The sequence below is a fragment of the Sinocyclocheilus anshuiensis genome, unplaced genomic scaffold (genome assembly GCF_001515605.1).
Source record: "Sinocyclocheilus anshuiensis isolate Anshui unplaced genomic scaffold, SAMN03320099.WGS_v1.1 scaffold3679, whole genome shotgun sequence".
Taxonomy (NCBI): domain Eukaryota; kingdom Metazoa; phylum Chordata; class Actinopteri; order Cypriniformes; family Cyprinidae; genus Sinocyclocheilus; species Sinocyclocheilus anshuiensis.
In genome coordinates this window covers 44,282-56,423 of record NW_015540503.1, presented here as the reverse complement: position 1 = coordinate 56,423, position 12,142 = coordinate 44,282, and the positions used below count along the sequence as shown (strand labels likewise).

The following is a 12,142-nucleotide window of genomic DNA, read 5'->3' as shown; positions in this document are numbered from 1 at the left end:
CAAAGCGTAAAATCACAGTATAAGTCATTATAATCAGTAATTATGTCCCCACTGGATGCAACAAATGCCTCGGTTTTATTGGTTTTGTCTCGTCGCGCCGGGACACATGGAAGCACAATATGGCAAGGGGCGTAACATTTTTGTCACACGCTTGTGTAATATCAGATTACTTTTCTTAGGGAATTAATCATCCCTGAGAGGTCAAGTAAATATCTACAGCGGATCTAAATATTTATAATTAATTATAACTAGTTATAACTAGTTATTGCTTGCCGACCCCGGAGGTTGTTTGGTAAATCACTCTCTCCTTGTGTTTCTTGTAAAACAATAATGTACATTATGTGGAAAATAATGTGTTTTTTGAACCTTACACTGCATAAACACATTGCATTACACCAAATACACAAAATAATGTTCTTTTTAGCAACATCATATGACCCCTTTAAAATTTTTAAGTACTCCAGTAATTATTCACTACGTTTCCAATAGTTACAAATTATTAACTATGTGTAATATAATACAAAAATCTAATTAAATATAATGTGCGTATATATGTATATACCCCTCTCAGGCTTCTGTGTTTCTCTGAAAGCTGCAAATATGTCACAATCATGTATTAAACATAGGAAGGATGGCAGCGTTTTTTCAGCACCATTACCCAGCATAACCATCTCTCTCATTCATTTGCCACTACCTGTGATGGAGTCTAGTGATTCTCTAAGGAACTCTACCCTGTTAATTGCCTCATTTAAAATCAAATTCCAGCCCTCGCTCTTGAGAAGAAATTTGATCATTACCCAGGAGATTTTTTCCTATTTCAGAGGGCATCTATGGATCATCATATCGTTTCTTTGGCTTCAAGCTTATCAATAAATCAGGCCATCTGTGGAATGTAGTTTGACTCTTATCTTATTAAAAACTCATTAACTTATGTGTGGTTCAGCAATAATTCATGATTATTTAGTATGGTGATATACAACTCATCTAACTAATTCACTCCTGTATTGCAATTTAAATAGTTTAATTGTTTAATATTTCTGTATTGTTGGATGGAGATGATACGCTTGAGTTTAAGATGAATTGATGGTGGTCTTCTTGATTATATCTATTTGACTGGCCGACTAAAAAAGGTTGTACTTCAGATTTTATCAGCCGTTGGGATATATTATTAAATTACATTTTTAAATACATTTTGTTAAATAAAAAATAGAAAACAGCTGTTGTAAACCCAATAATATTTTACTATTTATTTTACCATTTATGTTTTACTATATTATATAAATACTAAAACTGTCTCCTCATTTTAAAACACCACCGCACACCACTGATATATATATATAAATGTAGTTTTGGTGACCATAAAAGACTTCTTTCAAAAACTTTAAAAAATCTTACAACTCCAAACTTTTAAAGGATAATCTATAATTTTGTTCTGTAAATGTGTTCCCATCATAGATTATGCACATATCTTATTACCAAATAAGCAAAGTATCCACCTCAACTGAGAATATGCTTTGTTTTATGCACATTTTGGAATTTTTATCTTGGTGTGTCTTAAAATTATGTAAATGGAAACCCAAGTACTGTTACTTTAACTTTGTTACTGTAACTTTTGCATTTACAAATATATGCACTACTCACACATTCATAAGCATACACACACACACACAAACAAACCTATTGAAGAGGACACAGTGGATTAGAAAAGTGAAATTGTGAATGTCATGGGTTGTGAGGATGAAATTAGAGTAGAGCAGTGCATGACTCGTGTAGGTGGAAATCACCTCACTGCCCTGAACTATAGAGTCACTTGGACTCTGTATGTACTGTGTATCTGTCGCTGTACCTCTTCCTCGAAATTCATCGGTGTGAGCAACAAAACTCTCTGAATTCTTGCGGCAGGCTTCATTACGCTTCAGTTAATGTGTCTGTGCCAGTTATTTACTGCTCCTTTGCCTTTTGGAACTGGTGTAGTTGTAAGACAATCAGACGGAGTTATTGATTGAAGTGGGATAAATCAGCTTTGTCAATGAACTCCGAGTCCGACCGCAAACTGGCGGGAGATTAAATCAGCTTTATTCACTATGGCAGCTTTAAGTACTTGTATTAATGGCTTTAAATGCATGATAATGTTGCTAGGTGCCTGTTATTTTACTTAATGGCCATTAAAGGAATCACAGGGCCAGTTTCACTTTACAGCACCTCTCGCTTACACGGCCGCGATGATTGTCTGAGAGTCCATTATTAACATCTGCTAAAAATAATCCTCTGGCCAGGGGAGGCTGCAGGCCGTTGGATGGAGGCCATGACAACGCCTGTCTGCTCGCATTAGCCACTGCCCATTGCCTTGCCAGCAGTCATCTTGGGTGGACCCATCACTCCCCAGTTTTGATGTGTGGAGGACGCTCATTGTGCAATCCTGCTGTCGGGCAGCTGTTACCTGGAGCTGCGTTGTGGCGATACGGATTGTTTGAATACAGAAAGAGAAGCTGGTTTTGTTTTGAGCTTTTTGTGTCAGCTCTCCCACTTTGACGCCATTTATTTGTGAGTGTGCGTCTGTGCGGGAGCTGAAGAATTTGTGTTTCAATGTGTCTCCTCAATCACTGAAACATTGCATGTGTTGCAGTCTGATTATGTGCAAGCATTTAGACAATTATGTTTAATCCAGACACGGTGCAATAAAAAATTGTGTCTGTCCGCAGTGAATGTGAAGTTGCTGCATGACACCATTCTATCTATCTATCTAGCTATCTATAACATATGTATATAACTCTATAAATGCTAGTAGGGGTACTCTGAAATTCTCCTAACTTTGAACAACTTAAATGAATATATTTTCCATAATACAGTAGGCGGGACTAACCACAGTTTTGAATTGGGTATTATCTTTGTTTTCTGTTTTCACTTTAATTTTAGTTAAAGTTTTACAAATTTGCTTGTGTGTTTTTGTCCTTTTTAACTTAGTTTTAAGTGAAATCACTCAGATTTCAAGTCAAATTTATTTTAATAGCGGTTTTTACAGTACACATTATGCAGCTTTACAGAATGTCACACCGTTATGTCTTTATGCCTTATTTATAGTGTTGTTTAGCACGTATCAGTGGTACAGTGGTACACGGCTGTGCATTCAAGGCAATTAAGGTATTTCAACATTGATCATTATTGTTCTATCACTAGATTTAAATGTTTTGTTGTAAATAATTCAGCGGTTCTAAAAGTATTAATGAAATATGATCAGTTGTCACTGGTGAAATGTCTGATTCTCAAGCGCACATCTGAGTGTTCAAAACTAATTAAGGGATGTAAATAATGGTCAGTTTTGTTCTAAGCAAAAGTAAACAATTCTCAAGAAGCATCAACCAAGATACGATCACTTGTCTGATGAAGTGAAAAATAGCTGGTTGTCAGAGTCTGATTTGAGTTTAACGTGTTCCAAATTTAATTAGCAAGGAATGCAAAACAAGAATTAAGAAAAACGGTTAAATAATGTCATCTTGAACATTTAAACATTAAATGATTCCAAAGAGAAATCAACTCCGTTCAGTGAGTCTTGATTCTTTTTGCAGTTGACTCCCAGCATCAGAGAAAACAAATAGTATTAGTTTAAAGCAGCACTAACTATGAATCATTGCTGTTAAGGTTCTTTGGGATGTATAGTAGTTTAGATTAGAGGAAAACTGCCTGAACGTTTCATGTATTCTTTGAGTGGAATCTGACTATCGATACTCTAAAATTACAAATCTTTTTGGAATCGACTCACGGCCATAGAAAAGGTTATAAATGATTTAACTGAAAACTCAACATGAAAAGAAGTTTACTTGTTGCCTTGGTTTTGGTTATTATTATTATCATTCATACATAAACCTTCTGATGTTTGATAGTCTTTGTGCATGTAAGCACTTAGTCTGTGTGATTGTGATGTAAACTGACTCTGACGCTTGTGAAGATCTAGAACACTGTAGTCGTGGTGACTGTTCTCTGCATGCGTGTGTGCTGTCTGCACACAAGTGTGGTTGCATGATCATGCATTGGATTGCGTTGTGCTACTTCTGATCTTTCCTCTCTGTTAAACACACTGAAATGCACATATACACACACATAGAAAACTTTTTTCTTCTGCCCCAGTTCTGTCATGCTGCCTGTGAAGTTCCTGCGCATCGATGGGGGAAAAGGAAAAGAAACTATTCTGATGGTGTCAACTGGCCCCATTTTATAGCGTTTAGTACAGTGCCTATGAAACCTGCACCCACCCTCCCCCACTTTATATGGCACATGACTGGTATTTCATTTGAATTGAGAATCCCTGCTAAGTTTTAATTAATCAAAAAGCACAATGCTTATCTTATCAGCTGATGGTTTTCATTTTGATTACGGGCTGGCGGGCGGGAAGACTGATGCTCAGGAGGAACGGGCCCCTAACTGCAGGCAGGCTGATGCTTATCGGTCTGTTTGCAGAGGCAGGAGAGACCAGCTGCCCTCAAGTGGTGCCGGCCCTCAGGTTAAGGGCTTAAGACACCGGCAACCTCCCGAATCCCTCCTGTGGTTCTTCTTATCTCTATCAAATGCAATCTCGCTTAGATAAAAGGCATTTGTTTAGGGCCTTTATTTATCAAAGCCTGCCATGCTCAGTGATGGACTCTGAGGTGGAAAATATTCTGTAATTCTTCACAAAAACAAAAGAATGGGCATGACAGGCGTGCAGTTGTTTGTATGTGTTAACTCGAGGAACGTAAACTAGACTTTTACACCATCTCAGTGCGTCTTGTCTGTGCAAAACTTACTGAAATGCATACGAATCTTTTGTGTGGTTGCTAGGCCGTTGCAATGTGGTTGCTAAATGGTCCAACTGTCTTTTTGATGCCATGAACCCCCAAATATGATGGTTCACTTGCAGGACTCCTAAAATATAAAAACAGAATATTTTTTTATTTGAATTTTATTTGCATAATAATTTAATATATATCAAGATATAAGTATAAAAAAAAACTTTAAACCGTAAAAAAAATAAATAAATAAATAAATGTGTAATATATTATATATTAACTTACATACAACATAAATGTCATTTTATACACACACACATATATAATATATATATGTATATATACAGGGCCTAAAATTAACACTCGCCAAGCGCCAAATGCGAGTAAAAATCGGCGTTGGCGAGTATATGTAACAGTGTCAGTTGCCAGTTGGCGGGTAAAATTTTTACGAAATATAACAATGCAATGTAGTAGGAACAACAGCCCATTTTTAAAGAGATTCGCTGTTTCTGACGTAAGCGAATAAAATAATCTTTTCCGAAGACAAGATCATCGTGATTGGTTACCTGTTCTGTCATAAACGACAAGAGCGAATCAAATAATAGGATACAAACGGGCTGATAAGGTCAGAGCTGAGTGATGGCCAGCTTGTCCCTAGACACGGTTCTAATAACTTTTACCTGAGAAGATATTGCTGCTTCATTTCGGAAGATGAACTTTTCTCTTCTTTATTCTTCATAACCCGACAATGTGGCGACACATACCTGGGGTTACGCCGCAGAAACGGTGCAGTGAAGTAGGCTATAGTTTAAAAGGTTGCTCGTTCGGCTGTACACAAATGTCAAAATGCGTGGTTTTGGCAAGTAACCTCGTAAACGTAGTCTTAAATGAGTTATAAAGTCTTAAATGACCGTAAAGAGTTTGGAGAAGATATCTGCGTCATGTGCATCAGGTTTTAAAGAGACAACGCTGCTTTTAACCCCTTCGGACCCTGCGTCCATTGAAATGGACATCATATGATTTTTTGTTTAAACCAATTAAATTTTATGTTTTCATAATATGAGCAATGCCTGGTCACTGATTGGTCCATGATCAACCAATCACAATGAAGATATGACTCCTAACTTAATCTGATTGAGCTACAGGCATCACAAAGGAGAGACATGACTAACCAACTAGACAAGAAGAGGAGGAAGCCCACATTTTACCTTTTATATGCAGATTTATATTTATGGTAGCCTCATCAACTTGCACCTATTGTAAAATTAAGACTATCAAATAATAATATTCAAAGTTATTTTGAAGATCTTTCAGAGTTGCAGAACACAGGATTTAAAAAAAAAAAAAATTAATGTCCATTGCAATGGACATCAGGTCTTGAAAGATATCAGCAGCACCTCATGAATTAGTTGTATAACAGTTTGAGAAATTTGTGGAAGCATTTGAAAGCTAAATACAGAGCTACAAATTCTAATGTTAATGTTTTATGAACATTGATGTTAATTAATGAAATTAATATTAATATGATTTCATTTGTCATCAAAGTGACCATAGCCTGTCAATCAACTTTTCATTGGTTTTAGTGAGAAACAGCCATAGTGGATGTGAGATCAGTGAATACACACAACACACACAATCACACCCTCTCCACACACACTGATGCCTTGATGCTATAATGCACACAATCATATATTCATCAAAACAATCAGCAAGTACACATAAACCCATTCACATACACACAAAGACATTTATACATATCCTCAGATTCACCTACTTCAACCAACAAAAAAGATCAAACTGTTTTTTTTTTTAACTTCATATCATCTTACCTTTTTTTCCACATTCTTACTGCATTGTTCATTCTTATAGTATGTGTTCTTTTCAAAATCTTAAACACTAGTTCAACTATCGTGCACAAGCTCTACTTATTATGTATGGTTAAAATATGTGGATTTTTATTTTTCTTCAGTCCTGGTGTCCATTATAGTGGACATGAAAAAAATCTAATAAAAAAATGAGTTGGCACAAATCTTGTTTTTTAGACTTATTTTCACATTGGAAAAAAGCAAATGTCAAAAGGATATATATATATATATATATATATACACACACATACTGCAATGGACATCAGGTCTTGAAAGATATCAGCAGCACCTCAAGAATTAGTTGTATAACCGTTTGAGAAACTTGTGGAAGTATTTGAAAGCTAAATGCAGAGCTATTCTAATGTTCTGTTTTATGAACATTGATGTTAATTAATGAAATTAATATTAATATGATTTCATTTATGTCATCAAAGTGACCATAGCATGTCAATCAAGTTTTCATTGGTTTTAGTGAGAAACAGCCATAGTGGATGTGAGATCAGTGAATACACAGCAACACACACACTCACACCCCCTCCACACACACTGATGCCTTGATGCTATAATGCACACAATCATATATTCATCAAAACAATCAGCAAGTACACATAAACCCATTCACATACACACAAAGACATTTATACATATCCTCAGATTCACCTACTTCAACCAACAAAAAGGATCAAACAGGTTTTTTTGAGACTTCATATCATCTTACCTTTTTTTCCACATTCTTACTGCATTGTTCATTCTTATAGTATGTGTTCTTTTCAAAATCTTAAACACTAGTTCAACTATCGTGCACAAGCTCTACTTATTATGTATGGTTAAAATATGGGGATTTTTATTTTTCTTCAGTCCTGGTGTCCATTATAGTGGACATGAAAAAAATCTAATAAAAAAATGAGTTGGCACAAATCTTGTTTTTTAGACTTATTTCTATATTGGAGAAAAAAAGTAAAACCTGCTGAAGTCTGTCATTGATGTAAATCAAAGAACAAAAGAAAAAGAGAAATCACTCGACTGTTCTAGTCGCTGATTAAATTTTGTAGCTTGAATCAAGATTAATCTGTATAGTTTATGCATATAGTTTATGTGAAGATTGTTTTAAAATTACTTAATATTTCAGAGCCTATTAAATGTTAAAAATAATGGCTTTCAATTATACTGTAATGTTGAATGGCTATAATTAATAGGTGAAATTGAGGGAAAATGTATTTAATAGAGACACCAGTAGCAGCATGGCCGGACTTACCATTGGGCTTGCATTTCTTTACAGAGGATGATTCTATATTACTATATTAATGTTCCACTAAATTATGCGATCATCTGAGTTTTGAGCGCTCTCTCTCGTCTTACTGCCATTAGACATAGTGGGGAAGAAATATCATCAAAATGATTTTAAATTAAAAAAATAGCAATTTAATGAGTTTCTGTTTTTATAACATAGCTATGCCTATGATATAGGACTTAGCCTATCACACAAAAAAGAGTCCTGTTTTTTTTTCCCAATATCTGCACGATCGCAAATGTACAATAAACAACATCTTAAAGAGTAACTTTCAGACACAAAATCCCGTTTTGCTGGTATGTATTAGTGTGTATATGTCTGTGTGTTTATGTGCATATGTGTGTTTGTATGTTATAATATACTGTATACCTGCAGTAGGGTTCTGTAGATCATCAGAAACCCAAAACCCATTTTTTCACATCAGTGAAAATGATCAAATCTAGTCATTCTCACTGAGAGAAACACTCTCACGCGCACACACACAGGCATTCACAATTGTAAACTCCTACCACTTCTCCGAGCCCACTGTTTTACAACAGTGTTTTGTTCCTCAGCATTACACGGACCAGCAAATGATTCAATCAGGCTATAAGTACAGTCGTTTGCAAACTTGAATCCGCTTTTTAAACGAATCGATTGATTCAACTCACTCATTAAGACAGTCACTTGCTGCCACCTACTGGCGGTTGTAGTTTCATATTTAAAAAAAGTAGCTTATTTCATTTTTGCAATCATTTAATATTTCTACATTAAAATATTATATTTAAACTTAACATTTCTGCACAATCCATCTATGGATTTTGTTGATAGTGAATTAATTTGATTGTTAATAGCCAGCATGTCTTTTTATTCGATTGAATTTATTGATTAAATAAGAACCTGACACATAGGAGGACACATATATGACAACTTTTAAAATACTAATAAGCCAACATCTCTGGCTTTTTTTTTCTCAGTTATTTCAGGGTTTTGATCTCTCAACTGAGAAAACACATCCTGTTTATTATATTATAATGAATATTTAATGTTACATTTAAACTTTGACTATAGCATAGACATGTTGCATATTAATTGTACTATTTATGAACCTCAAAGCACATGTTTGTGTATTTTGTGTTATTCCATAATGATATTCTATTTGAGGGCATTTGTAGTGTAGGAATAGGGCCCAAACATAACCTCAAGCCCAGGGGCCCCCGCCCCCCTAAGTCCTGCCCTGGGTAGCAGTATTGGTATCAATACATCATTAATAATATACTACTTAGTAAAAAGATGCCATTTAAACATATTTAAAATATACTATCTTCATGTTGTTTCTACATTAATTTGGAGGTTCAATGTGAAATTGTGACTATAAATATGCGATTAATCATGATTAATTACAGAAAAATGTGATTAATAATTTTTTTTAATTGATTGACAGTCAGCACTAATGTTTCCGATTTCAATTAAATTAAACTTTTAAGTTTCTAAAACACGTTACACTTAAAAAAGCAGTTGATTTTCAAAGGTAACGGTAACACAGTAACACAGAAAAAGATTTGTAAATATTTTTTAATATACTATATCGTTCAAAAGTTTGAATTTAGTGTAATTTTTTTAATTAATATTTAGCAAGCAAATGTTACAAAATATTTTATTTTAAATAAATGCTGTTCTTTGTTACTGTTACCACAAAAATATTAAACAGCACAACTGTTTTTAACATTGATAATAATAATAAAAATAAAAAAAGTCTAGCACCAAATCAGCATATTAGGATTTCTGAAGGATCATGTGACACTGAAGTGACTGGAGTAATGATGCAGAAATAAACTACATTTTAAAATATATTAAAATAGGAAACAGTTATTATAATTTGTAATATTTCATAATACAGTATTAATATGGACTTAAAATATATATATTGTATATATTATAAATATTATATTGGTATGTATTAGTGTGTATATGTCTGTGTGTTTATGTGCATATGTGTGTTTGTATGTTATAATATACTGTATACCTGCAGTAGGGTTCTGTAGATCATCAGAAACCCAAAACCCATTTTTTCACATCAGTGAAAATGATCAAATCTAGTCATTCTCACTGAGAGAAACACTCTCACGCGCACACACACAGGCATTCACAATTGTAAACTCCTACCACTTCTCCGAGCCCACTGTTTTAGAGCAATAACACAATAATGGAAACCATTTTCCCTGTAACAGTTTCTGGAAAGACATTTATTTCACTTTAACCTCCGTGTGTTAGAGATGTCCTCAGTAATGGTGCAGGTCTGCCAGCCTACAACGTACAGTAAAAGTCCTATTTCACCACCTACTGTACAACAGAAGTGTGAAACTCACTCTCCTACTCTCTCTTTTTCTGTAGGGAATTCGGTTGGCGAGATCCTGAATTACCTGAAGTCATTCAGATGTTGCAGCACCAGTTTCCCTCAGTTCAGTCCAACGCAGCGGCATATCTGCAACACCTCTGCTTTGGAGACAACAAGATTAAAGCTGAGGTAAATCTTACTTTATATCATTGGTAATGATCATATACCTGCTTACCAAGGCACATCTGTAGGCAAAATCTATTCAGAAAGCTTTTTTTTGTGACCTTGTAGAAGGTAATTAGTGTTGAAAGTGGGATCTGAATGCTGGGTTTTGGCACAAGTTTGTGTTACCTTGGGAAAACTCTTGTTGTTGAATACCTACTGAAAGATTTTTATTGATATGTGTCGTTGCGTGAAATTAATTCTTGTACGTATCATTGACAAATAATTCACCCCTTTATTGAATTTTGATGCCAGGTCTCTAATGGTAGATCTCCCAGAAGTAAGTTTTCACAATTATGAAGAGTGCCCTGGATTGCACCAGTAATTAAGCACTAATAGCACAGCCAAACAATACACGGAAAGCTGCATATTGACAGCCGTTCTCCACACAGCAGCTCTATAATTGTATCCCAGAGGCTTAAGAGAGGCTTAGGACAAGGAAATTAAATTTGGAGAATAAATCTGCGGGAGCAAAATGTTAAAAATAATGGCTTTCAATTATACTGTAATGTTGAATGGCTATAATGAATAGGTAAAATTGAGGGTAAATGCATTTAATAGAGACACCAGTAGCAGTATTGTATCAATACTTCATTAATAATATACTACTTAGTAAAAAGATGCCATTTAAACATATTTAAAATATACTATCTTCATGTTGTTTCTACATTAATTTGGAGGTTCAATGTGAAATTGTGACTATAAATATGCGATTAATCATGATTAATTACAGAAAAATGTGATTAATAATTTTTTTTAATTGATTGACAGACAGCACTAATGTTTCCGATTTCAATTAAATTTCTAATTTTATAGGTCCCCCCAGAAAGAGATCGGGATGCCCCCCACCCCCTTGGCCCCCTTCAAATTTTCGATTAAAATGTAATTTCTAATTTTATAGGTCCCCCCAGAAAGAGATCGGAACGACCCCCATCCCCTTGGCCCCCTTCAAATTTTCAGTTTGATAATTCGGCCCTCAAATGAAGCTAATTATATAGCCCTGCTCTAATCTGTTAACATGGATGTGGAAAAAAATACGCACCACATATGCACTGCAAACTGAGTATGTGAAACAGGTGTAACACAATGGCCTGCTCCGTTTGCCGAACAAGAATCTCAATGTTTTTTAGGGACAAAAAAATATATACAAATCAATAAATCTGTTTGTTGTTGTTTTTCTTGTAAGTAAAGTAAAGAAAAAATTAAAAACATTGTAAATATGTTTAGTCATTGTAGTAGTAATGACTGCCTGTTTTTGCAAAAAGAGTTTCATGGCTGGTAAAAAAAAATTTTGGCTGGTAAATTTTATCACGTCACTGGCCATTGGCAGGTGTGGCAAAAAGTTAGTTTTAGGCCCTGTTTCCATGTGTGTGTGGGAAGAGAAACTATTGCACTCCAGTGAGGTTTCAGGCATTAGAGAGGGACAGTTCTTGGCCCCTTTTGCATCTCTTTACTATGTCATGCTCTTTCTGGTTTTAATGCAAGTTAGTTTTAGGCCCTGTATATATATATATATATATATATATATATATATAAACCCAAAGAGAGTTTAAATTAATATTTAATAAATTAAATGTCATTTTTGACGTATAAACACCTATTTAAAGTGATATTTGTATTGATAATATTTGAGTTGAATTTTATATACATAATAATTTAATATATATTAAGATATAACTATGAA

The 12,142-nt window shown here is 34.5% G+C and overlaps 1 protein-coding gene across 1 annotated transcript in view; it reads left to right on the top strand.

The window, feature by feature from the left end:
* Positions 1–12,142, top strand: part of LOC107687335 (catenin delta-2-like) — a 175,535-nt gene that overhangs the window by 129,771 nt on the left and 33,622 nt on the right. Inside the window, exon 9 of the mRNA XM_016484616.1 lies at positions 10,293–10,425. Coding sequence (XP_016340102.1) covers positions 10,293–10,425 — 133 coding nt within the window. The remainder of the gene's footprint in view (positions 1–10,292; positions 10,426–12,142) is intronic.